This window comes from Sphaeramia orbicularis, chromosome 9 (assembly GCF_902148855.1).
Source record: "Sphaeramia orbicularis chromosome 9, fSphaOr1.1, whole genome shotgun sequence".
NCBI classification, from domain to species: Eukaryota; Metazoa; Chordata; class Actinopteri; order Kurtiformes; family Apogonidae; genus Sphaeramia; species Sphaeramia orbicularis.
The window spans coordinates 16,462,084-16,480,350 of record NC_043965.1 but is presented as its reverse complement, the minus strand read 5'-3'; the positions used below and the strand labels follow the sequence as shown (position 1 = coordinate 16,480,350).

The 18,267-nt window shown below is 38.2% G+C and overlaps 1 protein-coding gene across 1 annotated transcript in view; it reads left to right on the top strand.

Moving 5' to 3' along the window:
- nf2a (NF2, moesin-ezrin-radixin like (MERLIN) tumor suppressor a) overlaps positions 1-17,498 on the top strand; it is a 53,914-nt gene extending 36,416 nt beyond the window's left edge. The window contains exons 14-16 of the mRNA XM_030144149.1: positions 3,415-3,533; positions 4,097-4,256; positions 17,228-17,498. Coding sequence (XP_030000009.1) covers positions 3,415-3,533; positions 4,097-4,256; positions 17,228-17,278 — 330 coding nt within the window. The 3' untranslated portion in view covers positions 17,279-17,498. The remainder of the gene's footprint in view (positions 1-3,414; positions 3,534-4,096; positions 4,257-17,227) is intronic.
- Positions 17,499-18,267: the final 769 nt, after the last annotated feature.

Sequence of the window (18,267 nt, the reverse complement as noted above, 5' to 3'; positions counted from 1 at the left end):
GAAATAAGGTTTTCAAGATCTATTGTCTAAAAAGAAGTTCTTATATCTCACTGAAAAGTTACTCTGTAGGTGATTACGTCTTATTTTAAGAGTGATGAGATATTTTGACTAGAAATGAGAAGAATACACTTGGTAAGATTTTGATTTTTGCAGAGCAGAGATTTTGTTGCAGAAGGTACTGAGTGACTCAGTCTATTTGGGTGTTCTGAACGGAGAAAATGTTCTCTCCTCTATCACAGACTCTTTTTTGCACCATCTCCTTCCAGCAATAACTATCACAACCATGTCAAGCACAAAATGTGTCAAGATATGCATTTTTTACACATTAAATAAAGGCAAAATTGGCAGCAAACTGACTACTGCAAACAACCATGTTAAATCATACTGCATGATTCATTTAAATACTCTCCCCTGCCCTAAATCTAGCAGCACGCTGAACAGGAAAAGTCCAACTGATAGGCAACAAGGCCAGCCACAAACATTTTTCACTGTAGTATATTCTGACAGTAATTTTTTATGTGAAAAAGGGATTTGTGCCGGAACAAATCATGAGTAATCCTCACCATAGATCAGGGAATATCTTTTCAGACTTGTAGAATCAATGCCTTGTTGCCTGTCTGTAGTTTGAACAAGAATTAATTAATGTATGATAAAGGATCATACTTTTATAGTAGGATGGGCTTGTATGATTAAACCATAACTGATTCAGCACATGCTTGTATTTTCAGAAAACTCATGAAATGACCCACATAGATGCAATGAATACCTATACCACTATATATGTAATATGTAAAGTATATATGGAAGTAATAATGTAGTGCTTTTAAAAGCATCCAAAGTGCTTTACATTATTGATCCATTATTCAGTCACTCTCACATTCTCCCTCTGGTGGTGGTAAACTACAACTGTAGCTACAGCTGCCCTGGGGCAGGCTGACGGAAGCATGGCTGCCAATTCACGCCAAATGGTCCCTCCGACCACCAAACATTCACACACATTCATACACCAGTGTGAGTGACACTGGAGGCAAGGTGGGTGAAGTGTCTTGCCCAAGGACACAATGGCACATGACTAGGACAGAGCAAGATTCGAACCGCCCTTTGGTTTTTGGACAACCCGCTCTACCTCTTGAGCCATGGCCACCCATAAGTAAAGTATATATGTTTGAATCACACCAAACTAACTAGAACACATCTGGACTGGTCTGAAAGTGTGTTTGTAGATGAAAGAAAATCCAAAATGGTGAATCTGACATGTTCTTCTAAATCAGTCATGTGGCTCTTAAAAAGACATTTTCTCTCGTTGTGACAGTTTTTTTTATTTATTTATGTCATTCATTCATTTATGTAATCAGCAGTGAAAGAGTGAACTAGATTGATTTCATATATGTATAAATAAATGTGTGTGTGTGTAGGTGTGTGTGTGCGTGTGTGTTTATATATGTGTACAGGGTGGGGAAGCAAAATTTACAACATTTTGAGGCAGGGATTGAAAGACAGTGTATGACCAATTAGTTTATTGAAAGTCATGAGAATTTATTTGCCACAAGAAAATGGACATAATAGAAAATGTTTTTATTCTATGTGTCCTCCTTCTTTCTCAATAACTGCCTTCACACGCTTCCTGAAACTTGCGCAAGTGTTCCTCAAATATTCGGGTGACAACTTCTCCCATGCTTCTTTAATAGTATCTTCCAGACTTTCTCGTAATAGTTTTGCTCATAGTCATTCTCTTCTTTACATTATAAACAGTCTTTATGGACACTCCAACTATTTTTGAAATCTCCTTTGGTGTGACGAGTGCATTCAGCAAATCACACACTCTTTGACGTTTGCTTTCCTGATTACTCATATGGGCAAAAGTTTCTGAAAAGGTATGGATAATAGTGTTAGGTATGATTATGACATCAATATATGTTTGGTTTCAAAACAATTGACGTAGTGCCTGCTGAGAAAAAACAACTAAATGTTCATTGTAAATTTTGCTTCCCCACTCTGTATGTATGTATGTATACCTACCTACCTATGTGTGTGTGTGCCTATTTATGTGTATGTATGTATACCTACCTATCTATCTATGTATGTACATGTGTGTGTATGTGTCTATATATATGTGTATGTATGTATGTATGTATACCTACCTACCTACCTATCTATGTGTGTGTGTGTGTGTGTGTGTGTGTGTGTGTGTGTGTGTGTGCACGTGTTAATGACTGAGTCAAGGTACCAGATTCTGAAACCATTCAACTCCTCTGCTGCCAGTGGATCAAGTCAGTGAAACTAATCTAATATCATCAAGTACCACTTTTAGATGGTGTGGGGGTTGTGGGGGAATATGCCATCCTCTGATGGCTCTTGATGAATTTATTTATAGACACATCCATAAATAAAGATGTTATTATATAATTCAAACAAATTTTATCATGAAAAATGTTGTTTTAAATCCTGCAAACCAACAACAAATATAATATACTGAAAGAATGTGCGTATGGTATATTCTAATGAGACAAACACACATAATTCAGTTATGGAGTATGCATTCCCAACAGGGCAGAGCGTAACAAGTCATCAGAGCCAGAGGATGATACTATTACCATGTAGTTTTGACAAATTTATCCTGACTGCTAATAGCTCAGACACATGCAATGGTAGCCCTCCAACTTCACAGTGAGCACAAGAGACTTGCATAAGAACAGGCGGTACATAAGGCAGCCTACGCATGAGCTTCCAACATGCTAAAAACCCACACACTACACGTTCATCTGCTTGCATACAAAGATGCATGCTGGGACGCTGGCCATTGATGGAGTGCTACATTCCTATCAGCAAAAGAATAAATAGATGAAATATACAATATGCACACTCGCTGGTGCTTATCCGGTGCATGCATACAGAATAGATGCTGCCTAGGAACTCCACTCTGCACTCATGACTGAAAGCTTTATACAAACACATTTACACACTCACCTAAATAGTCCATAGTCTTGCCTCCCATTTCAGTCCCTGGCCAAATTGCTGTGCATGCTCTGCCAGACCATGTTTATGTCCGATGTGTACGCTATGTACTTTAGATTCACATGCCAACCGATGGATTTACATTTATATTGTGTATTAGGTTCACTTCTTATCTAGAATTGTCTTGAGCGGGCACATGACTGATCAATTTTAGACATAGGCCAGGATCGAACAGCAAATATTTGTGTTCATGCTCTGTTACCGTCAAAGTGTTAATCTTTTCCCTTCTGCATTTCAACTTTATCTCTATCGTGCCTTTTTTGTCCGCTTTTTTCCTCTTGACTCCGCTGCCTCTCTTTATGTTTTTGACCACCCCTTTCTTTCTGTCTTCTCCATGACTCGCTCTTCATCTTTAAATCCTCACCTCCTCCTAATCTCTCTCTCCATCTCCCCTTTTAGCCCCCCGGTTTGCCAGCTGACAGCATGCCACCCGACCTAAACTACAGCAGGGAGAACCTCAGCTTTGACTTTAAAGACACTGACATGAAACGCCTCTCCATGGAGATAGAGAAGGAGAAGTAAGTGGTCTTTGCTGATATGGGCTCATATTTTTTATTCATTGTTTGTGTTGTTTCACATAAGTGTAGCATTTTGTGATTTAGTAGTAACAGAATGGAATGATTAACTGATAAATATGTCTGATTTTAGTTACTCTCCAAATGTGTTTGAGACAGATTTAATTTAATTTTAGTGTTGTCCTCAGATAAAGATATTCATTATGAACTATTTATTTCAGGAATTCAGGTGAAATAATTGTCAATGAGCATCAGCTGTCAGGAGAGGCACTAGCTATGTGTAGCTATGTGTATTCACATATTTTTTCTGGAGATCTAGTAAAAGGGAAAAATACGTTTAAACAACTTTAACCTTGCCTGTGGTGTCAAATAAATTACCTTGGCCTCTTAATGAAGAGATTTCCAATCGACAAAGGCGAGCGAGCAGGAAGATAGATTAGTAAAAGTAAATTTAGCACCCATCCACTGTGCCAGAGTCGACATGTTGAGCAAAGATAATGGGATATCTGAAAGTACTGGGATATCTGCTCAACTGTCCTCCAACCTTCAATTGATCCATGTTCCAGGGTCGAATACATGGAAAAGAGCAAGCACCTGCAGGAGCAACTGAATGAGCTGAAGACAGAGATCGAAAGTCTGAAGCTCAAAGAGAGGGAGACTCCTCTGGACATCATTCACAATCAGAACACTGAGCAGGGGACCAGCAAGCACAGCAACTTCAAAAAGGTATCTGCCAGCTCAGTTACATGCATGGTCACTTACTGTATATGTACACTCTAGAGGCACAGAAACACACACCTCAGGGTACACTTCAAAACTGCATCTGGAACATGTTTTTACACATATATGTCTCTCCATTTGTACCTCATTTATTGAACTAGAAAACTGGTATTTATTAATATGTGACTGATTATTTAGCATTTTTGTTTACTGTATATGAGTTATAATCTGGGGTGCCAATAAGGGGGGGTAAACATGACAAATTCATGGGGCCCAGAATTTGTGGGGGGCCCATAGAGCAGTGGAGGGGGTTCAGTGGATACAGGTTAGAAGTTGTGAAAATTTTATGTGTAAGAGGTGGGAGTTTGACGTTGAAAGCGTGTTGTTTCAGTTTCGTTTTCACGCTAGTTTTCGTTTTCACGTTACGTACCACACACACACACACCCCACCCCCATACACCCCCAGTGCCCCTGGTTACCTCCGCCAAGGAGGTTATGTTTTTGCCAGGGTTTGTTTGTCTGTCTGTCTGTCTGTCTGTCCGTTAGTGTGCAACATAACTCAAAAAGTTATGGACAGATTTTGATGAAATTTTCAGGGTTTGTTGGAAATGGGATAAGGAAGAAATGATTACATTTTGGTGGTGATCGGGGGTGGGGGGGCCCACGGGGGGGGGGGGGCGCAGACCACAAAATTTCATCAAAATCTGTCCATAACTTTTTGAGTTATGTTGCACACTAACGGACAGACAAACAGACAGACAGACAGACAGACAGACAAACAAACCCTGGCAAAAACATAACCTCCTTGACATGGGGGGGCCCACGGGGGGGGGGCCACTGATCAGCCTTGGCGGAGGTCTGCGCTCTCCGAGTGCTTCTAGTTATAACTGCATCCTCAGTAAGGGGTTTTATGGCCCAAAGGTTCAAATATATTTAACAGAGGACACAGGAGACCAAAGGATTCAAATGGTAAAGTTTTTTATTACCTCCGCCAAGGAGGTTATGTTTTTGCCAGGGTTTGTTTGTCTGTCTGTTTGTTTGTCTGTCCGTTAGTGTGCAACATAACTCAAAAAGTTATGGACAGATTTTGATGAAATTTTCAAGGTTTGTTGGAAATGGGATAAGGAAGAAATGATTAACTTTTGGGGGTGATCCGGAAGAAATCCTGGATTCTGGATCACTTTGAAATTTTCGTTAACATTGTGGTAAATGGGGCCAAAATTTTCGTTTCCCAATATCTCGCTTAATTATTGACCAAAACTCATGAAATTTAACTCAGGAATTGACAATGGGGTCCTCTATCACATTTCAAAGGCTCATCTGGATCTGATCCAGAAGGCGGATTTTATTTTAAAAAATAAATGTAGGATTTGTATCACCGATTATGTGGGGAATTTTTGCGCTTGGCAGAGGTCTGCGCTCTCCGAGTGCTTTTCTAGTTTCTAGTGGTTAAGGTTAGGTGTTGATTTTTCCTATTTAACCCTTCCCGTGCCCTAAAACAAAAAAAAGAACCAAAGTTTAAAAAACAAACAAACACAAGAACCAAGGTGAACCGGCCAACTTAACAAAAGGACCATATGTAGGTCAGACCAACCCTGTACAGGACCATAAGAGCTGACCACATATCGCCACCCTTACCCAATCGAAAACAACCCGCAACTAAGTCCTGTCAAAAAGAAACACCGAAAACGTGATGTCCGGACCCACCTGGTCAAACAGAAATCAAAGGCAAACAAAAAGAGCTAAGACGCAGCCAATGTGACGCTTCAGGACAGCAGTGCAAGGCCTGAGGCACGCGTTCTGGCATGTGCGTTCTGTACACTGGCGTCGGAGCTGGAGCAGGAAACGAGGCAGAGAGAGAGAGAGCGAGAGAGACTAATGCCAGTGTCCAATTTATAACCTCTGAGATTGCGGGAAACTAATTGGCTGTTTACCAAAAGAACACTAATTACAAGATATAATACAAAAATATTATAAAGGCAAAAATACCAACAAGGAAGGAGCAATGATTACTGAACAAAATAAATGAAGTATTATAGAAAAAACCCACAAAAGACAAAGGGGAAAAAGATGCACCAGAACATAACAGGGGGATACAGCTTAAAGTTTCAATATATGATATTAAGTGACATTTAGGGTTGAAGTCCAAAGGTAGAAGATTGAAACCATCTGAACATCACCTCAGCCAGAAAAAACATGGACGATCTAGGGTTTATTTTTCAGCTTGAAGCTTTTTTTTTTTTTTAAGAGAATGTTAACTTTGCATCACAACTGTGTATGTGACAATCAATCACCTAATTCTTGATAAGATTCAAGATCCTTTATCATTTGTCATTAAACGTGACATGAAGAATGAAATCGCAATGACAACGAAGCTGACATTTTAAAGAAGAACCACACACATTTAAAATAGAAAAACAATAAAAGCAAAGTGCACATAATATATTAATAAATAAATGAACATAGAGGAGGAGGAGAAATGACTGGAATGTAAATATAATATTGCATGTAGTAAAGTAGTAAAACTGATTGAATGTTGCACAGTGTTATTATAATGCACATACATGAATATAAATGAATGAACAGCACGGATAAGATAAGACTTGATTGATTCCACGGTGGGGAAATTGCAGTGTTTACAGCAGCAAAATACAAAAAAAAAAAAAAGTATAGAAAGACAGGCAGAAACATTTAAGAATGACTGACTGAAAAAAAGAATACCACTCATTAAAAAAGAGTAGGGAAAGTAGAAAAGACAATTCTAAATTTTGTGTTATACACTAATTAAAATTATGAATATTGTGTTCATCTTCTTCAGTAGATGCTTCTATATTTTACACACTCTTAAATCTTATACATTCTACCTGTAAGGCTTATTTTAATGCCAAATATTTATAATCACAACTTAATTAAAGGATGGAACTGGTGGCGTAGTGTATTGTAATATAAACTATGAATAAAATAATCAAATTCAGATGTTAAAAAAAATGTAACTCTTAACCCATAAAGACCCAAACATCCACTGGCAATCAAAATCTTCTACCAATCTAAAATGTTTAATAACCTCTGATCCGTTAAAACTATCAATCCATGTCAATAATTGGTGTAAAATACAGTTTGTTATCTTTTCATGGTCATCAGATATGACCCATTTGGACTTTCAGAGGCTTTGTAGTGAACGTGGAAACACCGTCATCTTCTACAACATTGATGCGCCAGTAAAACCTATGGAGTTGGATCAGTGACAGTGGATGGAGACACTTGGTTTATATTCAATTAATGATGAATTTTGTTGAAAAAGTCACATTTTCTCTGTTTCGGATATTATGACAATTAACTTTAATCTGAGCTTTTATGAAAATCTACATGATCAGTGAATTAAATATGGGAAATTACCTGATTTTTACTGAAGAAATGAAAACTACAGAGGATAATATAATAACTGGTGATAAATTGCTTAAAAAAGGTTGAATAGAGAGAATATTTCATTTGGGAACTGCTGGAAAAGTAACACTGGATCTTTATGGGTTAAAGCTACAGGAGCCAAAATTTAGGGGAAAAAAATGACAAAAACACCACAAGCCATGGAGAAGAGCAGTAGAGTCACATCTTGGTGAGTCTTAACAGTGAATTAGTTCAATTAAAACCACCAAGTATTTCATTCTCCCGCCTAAAAACACCTATGAGCGGCTAAAACCTCCTGTTAGTGGGGTATTTTCAACTGAAGACAGAATTCAGTGAAAGGGATAGAATTGTTACTTCCTCTCAGACCACTTGAATTCTAATATGATGAAAGACACAAATTGTTGCTCCATGGTGCAAAAAAACTAAAAAATATGAAACTTCCTTAAAAGTGTAATTATAATCACTATCACAATACTGTTATTATTATATATATTAATACTATTGTTAATATCAGAGGGAAATTTGTAATAGATACCAATGTGAGTACCAAAACCCAGGTTTGGCAAAAAAAAAAAAAAAAAAAAAAGAAAGAAAAGAAGCACTATTATTCCAAATATGTATTTTACAGCATTCATCATGCATGATGTGAAGGAATCACATGGAAAGAGCTGAGTGTGTCCTTTGTCATGTAATCTGGCTCCTCGCTGTGCATTGGTCCACAGGTCTTTGTCAATACTGCCTCCACCTATTACAATTATGCCATTTTTCTTTAGAGTTCTAGAGGAGTGCTTTGATTAGGCAGTGAGCTTTAACAACAGGGTGCCAGCCTTTTCCTTCAGCTTTCAGTATGTTTCCCACCTTTCCAGAGATGTATTTCTTCTTCTTAAGTTTCTCAATGCGCTCCACATATGCCCATTTTTTGTGTTAACATTTCAGGGCCCACTCTGCATGTGGCATTCCACTGCCTTGGTTCCCCACTGTGCCACATTTTAAACACTTCCTGCACAAAATACACCTCGACTTGTAGTCTTTGGCCCGCATCAGCTTCAGCCACTTAAACCTCTCTGTAGTCGCTTTTCCATTGGACATCTGCGCAAAACTTTACCGATATTTACTAAATGTCGAAAAAACAGAAGTGCGTAATGTCGGTTTTTCCATTAAATCACAAATGCGATGATTTTTTTATTTATTATCGCGAGATAACACGAGAAGTCATTCCATAAACATGGCGACGAACATAAATATGGTGTTGATTTACAGATATATTCATTATTATTATATATTACCCCTCTATCCCGTACTAAATTAAAAATGACTGGGTTTCCTGGTGTTTCCACGCTAGGGATGTAACGATTACCGGTATAACGATAAACCGTGGTAAAATTGCCAACAGTTTATTACCGCTTAAATTCTAATTATCATGATAACCGTGTTTGATTACCGCACTTTTCCGGAGAAAACGCTGATGTAAAGATAAGCTTTTATGTCAAATATTTGAGTATAGTTTTAATTTATTACAATTTTAATTGTCTATACCTAATATTTGGAACCAATATTCACTTTTAAAGTCTTTGAAAAGGTTCATTAAGCATCTTTGTGTTATTTTTGCAGTAAATTATATACATTTTTCAAATTGGATTTTTTTTTTGTTTTGTGTGTGTGTTTTGTCCTTTTGTGTTGATATAGTAGGCTAAAGTGGAAAAAATAATAGACAGATGATATAAATGAAGTTGTGCTGAAAAAAAAGATCCCAAACATGGGTATAGTAAACATTTGTTTATATAGTATATAAAGGCAAAATCAAAAGGACTGAAAAACGGACAAAACAGGCTCAGACCACTAAGGGTTAATATTTGAATGTTTCTGCCAACAGAAGGTACATTGTGCCAATTATTTTATTTATTTAGTTTTTTAAATACAACTTGGTTAAATTATTTCAGTGTGTGTATAAGTACTTTTTGAACATTTTGAGCACAGTTTCAACAATACCATGATCATAATGATAACCGTAATAATTTTGGTCACAATAACCATGATGTGAAATTTTCATATCATTACATCCCTAGTCCACACATACCGCGACATGTTTCTTCTTCACTTGTTGTAACGTACGTCAACATCTGTTTTTTTAATTCACCTGACTCTAGTTGCGCAAAAAGGTCTTTCCATTGCAGTTTTGCGTGATATACTATTTGCACTACGCCCAAAAAACCACCTCCTGCCAGCGCAAAAACTTTTAATCGAAAAATGAGACTTTCAGTGAAATTGTCACTTTTCCAATTAGGTAAATTTTTATACACAAGTTATAGTTGCGCAATTTGAGGGTCAGTGGAAAAGCGACTTGTGAAGCTTCAGTTGAATATGGAGTTTTCGTCAAATTGGTGCTTGTTATCACCGAGCAGTCTGCGTGTCTGCTTTGACGATCTCAGCCTTCAAAAATGCCTGTACCCTAATCTGGATTGCTTTTGAATTACGTTTTCAATTATTTCAAGACTTTAAAGAATCTTCCTCGTCACAGCTTAACATTTTCACATTAAAATATCTTCAACTTGGCCTAATTTGTTGACTTTTGTGTTTAATCATTATCTTAATAATATAATAATTATTATTTAATCATAATCTTTCCTACAGTCTTCACATTCAGAGAAAAACATGATTGCATTCAATGTCACGGCTCCTTTTATTTGATTTCATGTCACTGAATTTAACCCATAAAAACCCAAACAGCCACTGCCAGTCCAAAGAATTTACCGATCTAAAATGTTTAATACCTGCTGATCCATTAATCCTATCAATACATGTGAATAATTGGTGTAAAGTACAGTTTGTCATCTTTTCATGGTTATCAGACATGACCCATTTGGACATTCAGAGGCTCTGTAGTTACCATGGAAACACCATTATCTTCTACAACATTGATTCACCGGTAAAACCCATGGAGTTTGATCAATGACAGTGGATGGATACACTTGGTTTTATGTTCAATTATTAATATCTTTGTTGAAAAAGTAACTTTTTCTTCAGCTTTTTTTCTGTTTCTGATATAATAACAATCAACTTTAATCTGAGCTTTAATGAAAATGTACATGAACAGTGAATTAACTATGGGAAAATACTTGATTTTCATTGAAAAAAAAATGCTAAAAAACAGAAGATAATATTATAACACTTGGTGATAAATCATTTAAGAAAGGTTAGATAGAGTGAAAAATTTATATGGGAACTGTCACAAAAGTAGCACTGGGTCTTTATGGGTTGAAGTCTAAGGTTACAAACACCTGTTACATTAGAAATAAATGAAATAATGTGAGTGAAACTTTAATACTTTGTCTCGTTTGTGTCATCAGATAGATTTTCATCAGCAACGGCAGTAAAAACAAATACTCCCCTGAACCCGTGCTCCTTCACACCATCATGTACCGCCACCCCAGAGACGACTCTGCATTTAGCACCAATTAAGCCCCTATTTTTGATCCATGAATTGAGTTCATTTTAAGACTTTTAAAGATCCCTTAATGCATTTCAGTTGCCTTTACGACTCCTCTGCAGCCGTTGAATGAAATGGAGAAGCATGAAGTGCAGATAGCTTTAATGCTGTCCTTACATCATTTTTCAAGGATAAATGTCTTATCAGAATATTGGATAGCCCTCTCTTTTACAACACCCATGCCTCACCATCATATTATTTTAAAGTAGAGCAGTATTGATTTTCAGAGCATCTCTTAATAGCAGTGCTCTTGTTTTGGCCCCGGGTTAATTTTTCAGCCTTGAGTTCGGTCTTTGACGGAGAAGAGCGGGAGCATTGTTCATTTTCCATTATGACCTCTAGAAACGCAGTGATTATCAGTAAATGCAGCGTATATCTATATGGCTGCTCATGTGAGGATAGCTGTGGCAAGTGCCTGAATGTAATCGCTGCGTACTGGTGATTGTTGGAGGTTAAAAAAAAAGAGAGACAGACTTTTTCAGCTTGAGAGATATTTCTAAATTGATTGGTCAGAGGCAAATGAAGTCTTATAAAAAGTAGATTCCATTTCCACTGTCCCCTGATGAACTGGTAGATTAGACTCATTGGCATTTATGTCCACACTCCAGTATCACTCTAACTTGAATAAATGGATCAAGTAAGAATTTGAGCGACTATACTCATATGCTCTGAGGACGTTGCTTAACCCATAAAGACTCAAACATCCACTAGCGCCCAAAACCATCTACTGATAAAATATGTTTAATACCTGTTGATCCACTAATCCTATCAATACATGTAAAACAAGTGTTCAGAGAACGCAAACCTCCGCCAAGCACCCCGAACAGTGTGCATGTGTGGATCGACTCTTTCTTTTTAAATTAAACAGTTTCAAGGTTGTTCAATACAGCAGAAAAAGTTGAAGCTTGGTACCAGTCATGTGTATGTCAAATTATATTCAATTCCAATCAATATTTGTTGAGTTATAATGAAAAATGTGTCGTAAATGGGATTTTCAGTGTTAAATTGAAATGTCCCCAGAGTCCACATTCCACAGTGGATGTGGACAATTTTGTGCCAGATACAAGATATTGCTATAAGCTATGGGTGTATTAAATTGGAGGCTAATCAGAGTCGTTTTGAATTTTTTATGAATTTTGGAAAATTGCTCTATGATGAGAGATAGGAAAATTTGAGATTTTGTGACCTTGCTGTGACCTTGAACTTTGGCCTACTTGGCCCAAAATTTAATGGGTTGGTCCCAGGGCCTAGGCCTATCTGTGGGTAAAATTTGGTAAAGATGGTTGGAATAGTTTTCCCATAAAGTTGCTAACAAACACACAAAGCAAAGTGATCACAATACCTCCTGGCGGAGGTAAAAATTTGGGTAAAATACAGTTTGTCATCTTTTCATGGTCATCAGATATGACCCATTTGGATGTTCAGAGGCTCCGTAGTTACCATGGAAACACCGTCATCTTCTACAACACTGATTCACCAGTAAAACCCATGGACTTTGATAAAGGACAGTGGATGGAGACACTTGGTTACTGCTCAGTCAATGATATATTTTACTGAAAAAGTCTCGTTTTCTTCATTTTCAACTTTAATCTGAACTTGCATGAACATTTATACAGGGTGCTTGCGCAGGTCTTAAATCTGAAAAAAATATGGAATTTTGAAACGCTGTTTTCCAGACCTTGAAAAGTCTGGAATTTTGCATGAAAGTCTTAATAAACTATGGAAAAAAGTTTCTCTCATAGTCGAATTTTGAGTAAAAATAATCTTGTAAGATAAGAAATGCACGAGGAAAGCATATAAAAAATGTGATATGATTTTGCTAACCAGTCGGTGCTGGAATGATTCCAGTGAAACTTGTCTGTGTGTTATCCAGGCACTTTTGTGATTTTCATAGGTTTTGAAAATGCTTCTGTCAGTAAAACATAATTTACTGCGAATTATGCATTCATTCATTCATACATTCATACATTTATTACAATTAACTTTTCTACTACACACAACAGGTACAGTCTCAACCAAAAAAGGTCTTGGGGAAAACATAGCAGTTTTGAAAAAGTCTTGAATTTTTATTTGGATAAAGAGCACAAGCACCCTGTATATATGATCAGTCCGTTAAATATTGGAAAATACCTGATTTTCACTGGAAAATGCAAAATACAGAGGATAATATAATAATAAATGGTGATAAATCACTTAGGAAATGTTAAATATTGAAAAATATGGGAAAAAAATGCCACAAAAGTAGCACTGGGTCTTTATGGGTTAATACAGAAGACACTCATACTTCATTCATTCTTGTTTCTCAGTGTATTTGTTAAGGGAGTACTAATTGATTTTGTGCTCGGTGATTAGTCAGTTGGAAACACAGGAGCACCTCTGGCAAGCTGGGGGAAGAGGGGGCTAAGTTAAAAGTGTTGGTTTAATTGAACCAGAGGTGGTCGGCGTTCATCTTGTTAGCAAGGAGAGAGTTGGTGGCACGCAGCATCACAAGAGGAAGGAGGGGGGTGGTGAGGAAACCACACCGGCTTTGTTGAAAAAGGTGAGAAGTTTTCACGGGGGCTGAAGTTGATCGAAATGTTCAAAGGATGTGGAGTTTGTGGGAGAAGTGCTGAGAAAGTGCTGTGAAGTCGGTGACCAAAGAGGGACAGGATAAGAGGAGAGCAGAGGGAATGCGGAATGAAGCAGAGACTCGCCAGCCACAAGCGCCAGGACCGACTGCAGCCTCGGGGCGAAGTTTTCTCCATCCAAAATTCCTTGTCCCCCTGGATGATTAATGAGTGCCTCCATAATCTGACTCCAGCGCCTTTTGCACTTAAACCTAGCCACAGGTTCTGCTCTGCTTGTGAAAAGCTCATTCTCAGCAACTGAATCACAACACAAATGCCGAAGCAGCTTTGCAAGGGGAATTCACTTTTTTTTTTTTTTTTTCCCCATACAAGACAGCCTTTTCAGACTGTTTGAACTCACAGACAAAGGAGGTCAACCATCAGGGTGACTCTCATTGTGCTCTGCTGCGTATCAAAACAACACAGAGATTTTTTTTTTTTTTTTTTTTTTTGGGTGGAAATGGCCTGCTGTTATGCCACTCACAACATCAATACCACAACACTGAATAAAGAGTTACAGCGGGCAGCGTGAAGTCTATAGTGGAGAGTAACAGTCGCAGGCTTTCACACTCACAGTTCAGACTTGCCTGTCAGCTGGGACAATAGAAGGTGATTGGTAAACATTACAGTGCAAATCCACCCGTCTCCCACACATTATCTGTTTGGATTTGGCTAAGTCCCCATCTACACATTCCCCAGAAATATCCCGGATTGTCCAAAATGTCCTCCTTCTTCCCAAGTGTAATATTTACTTTGACAGCTGCTTTAATTCCTATATATCCCTGCACATGCTGATGCAGGCCAGCCTGTTTGAAACGGTGCTTACTTTTACTGAGAGCTTACACACAGCTTTGCCGAAGGGGTTAAAACACAACCAGCGGTCTTAATTAATCCATCACCAGCTCATTTAAGCCTGCAGAGAAAAACAATTAACAGTGCTTCCTTTGACTGGCATTGATCCTCTCCCCATCCCGCTTTCATGTGTTTGATTGCAGCCGTGGAGTTTGACAGACCTACACACCGAACTGTACAGTAGGTGTGGACTTTTTCAGCCTGATTTTTATTTCAGTTACTGCTGATGTGAGATGAGATCAGTGTTAAATGTACCAAGAACGCAGCGTGCATTCACATTTCATCACAAATTCATTATAAACAAAATAACCTTGGGGGTTTGTTTTCAGTAAACACACAAAGACTCTCCAATTATCCTCTCCTTATGACCACTTAGTCTGTTAATTATCCAAGGGAAATGGTCTTATCGTATGTTTTGCTGTTCTCTACTGATGTCTCCGGTGCTGCCTTTTCATTTGCGCTGAAATGCTGTAAAGGTGTGTCTAAATTACACCTAACAGCTAATCCAACTTTATCTAATCCAACTATTTCTGCTTTACCTTGTGCTGGTAAATATAACTAACAAAGTAGTTTAGGGTAAGCTAATATGTGTATGTATCTTTATTTAGGCGGGACAGCGCACATTAATGAACATATTTATACATTCCATTTCAGTATAAACATGTAAATATGCCAGAGTTAGCGCCAATGCTAATTTTCATCCGCAGTCCCTACTTAATAAATAACAGATGGGTGCAATACAGAACAAAACTAGAAGCACTCGGAGAGCGCAGACCTCCGCCAAGGCTGATCAGTGGCCCCCCCCCCGTGGGCCCCCCCACCCCCAATCACCACCAAAATTTAATCATTTCTTCCTTATCCCATTTCCAACAAACCCTGAAAATTTCATCCAAATCTGTCCATAACTTTTTGAGTTATGTTGCACACTAACGGACAGACAAACAAACAAACAAACAGACAAACAAACAAACAAACCCTGGCAAAAACATAACCTCCTTGGTGGAGGTAACAAAACAAAGCAATGTGAAAATAAAGCAAACAGCATACGCCAGGACTGAAAAATAAAGCCCACACACAACTGTCAAAGCCTGCAATTCAAATGGCCTCTTGAAGCTGATTAAAAGCAAGTCAGTGCCTCTAAAATAAAAAAAAAAGTATAATACGGTTTCTTCTAATAACAACTTAATGACACTATTTCTTATGTAATTCAACTGCTTACATTATACTGCTGAAAAAACAACAACAGTATGCTCTGCGTTCACAGAAAAACATACTGATGGTAGTTCCAAGAGCCAGAACAGAGTTGGGTAAGACTGCATTTCAATATGCTGCCCCCTCTGCATGGAACGCCCTGCAAAAAGATTTAAATCTATCTGAACTTGTTACTTTAGGTAAATAAGCTATTTTAAAGGAGCGTGAAATCAATGAGCTTGGTCGATGTAACTGTTCTTAAAATTGCACAAATGATTGTTTTGTAACTATTGATTGTAAGTTTTTGTATTATGTGTTGATTATATCTTGTCTTGTCAGAAACTGTGTGTTATGCTGCTTTTCTTGGCCAGGTCACACTTGAAAAACAGATTTTCAATCTTAATGAGGCTTTTTTTTTTACCTGGTTAAATAAAGGGTATATATTTAATTAAAGTTATGCACTTTGAGCGTCGTGGCTAAGCAAGCCACTAGGTGTGACTAACTTGTCTGTGTTAGAGTTGTGTTTGATAGTAGTATGTTTTCTCTGACATGTTTTTTTTATGTTTTTGAGCATAACTTGGCAACATTAAGCATTAAGTCAGTAGCTATAGGGTCTGTCAGCTAGCCTCTAAATTAGCATGTTGATACATTGTACTATGTTGATATTCCTTATTATTATTATTAAAGACAAATGTATGTATTACAATGTGATAGATAAAAACAATATGGTGATATTTCAACATACCATTTCCTTGTCAGAACTATTGTCTGTGTTAGCATTAACATTAGCTTGGTCAGTTTCACTTACTCTACTTAAAAAGTTTACTTCTGGCTTAAAAAATCCAAGACATTAACATAGCCACAATGCAGATCCCCAGGATTCAAACCCACAAACCAGTGACTAATATCTCTTTGGCTACATTCACTTATTTTATACAGTTTTGGAAATACACCAAAAACAAAAAAAAAAATCCGAATTGGCCTAATTTCCAGAGTATACAACCACTCACAATCAAAATGCAAAGACTTCATTAAGTCTTATTAGAACATGAGAGGCTGCCAAGTCATCACAACTGCATTATGAAAGAAAATCATGCAAGGTGCCAGAACTTGCACCCATATGTATACAATCTGATGACAGCTTGGGAAGGTGAAAATTTAAGATGTGGCAGTCTGCTTTCACTCAGCAAGCACCAGCAAATTCACATACACTGGCCAAGTGTTGCTGGTCTGTCAGTTGGAAATTAAGGGTCCTGTGCAGACTTGATGCATTGTGAATACACAGGCGAATTGGATCTCAGGGGAAGTCTGAGGGAAAGGGCAGGCAGCATCAGCCTGTTCTATTACTTTCTTGTTTTCTCTACTCTAGTGTATTTTGTTTCTTGCTTACTTGCTCAGAAACCGTTATCAAGTCTCTGTTGTTATCTTTCTTGCAGTTAACACTACAGAGCACCAAGTCCAGAGTGGCCTTCTTTGAGGAACTTTAAATCATGTATGGGTTGAGGTGAGTAGCCACTACCTCACCAGGAACCTGCTATTTCTACATTCCTGGTCAGTTTTAGTGACTGACCACACTAAATGGCCTTCTATTCTACATCCTGGAAACCACTAAGAAACACGACAGACAAAGAAAAGGACCACTGCCTCCATCTGCACCAACTATTGCGCACTAAGAAGATGCATGCACTAAATCTGGGATTCATGAAGAAAAAAAAGAGTGTGTGTTTACAGTGAGTTTGTGTGAAATATAGCAGAATCTCTATGCAGATTTTGAAGCCAACTTTGTTGTGGGCTGGGTAATGTTGAACACTAAAGGATGAGAGTGCAACGAGAAGAAAACATGTCTAATGTGGTGGACGATGCTCTGGTTCCAAATGGAGTGACTAGGGATGGGAATTGAGAACCGGTTCTTTTTGAGAACCGGATCCCAGTAGCTCGATTCCTTGGAATCGTTTGCCTGCCTGCTTAATGATTCTGCTTATCGATTCCGCCTTCGCTGCACATGCGCGCTGACGTCACGTGTACGCTGTATTGTTTTGGTCAGAACATAGCCAACATGGTGTTGAGGCAGAACGCTCCAAAAATATGACACCAGGTCCACTGGAACACTGTCAAAGCTTCCATTTGTTCAAAAGGGTGGAATCCTTCCAATCTGCTCAAACATTTGTCCACAGCATGTGATTCATTTACAGTAATGTCGCATATTTGATACGCTACTTAGCGGCACTTGTGAATCTAGCAGCAGAGTGAACACCAGGCCGTCATCCTGGCCCAGCTCCGGTGCGGGCAACAAACGTCGTACCCCCTCAAATATAAGTTTACGAAGGTAGGGGAAAGGAAATGAGGTGCACAACAACAGCAGACGGGCCGAGTCGAACCGGTTCCAGGTAGTGGAAATGCAGCAATACAGGAATTAGTAAAGCGTCTTTAGTTTCACTTTCACTGCACACACGCCCCCCCACCAAACCTGGCCCGG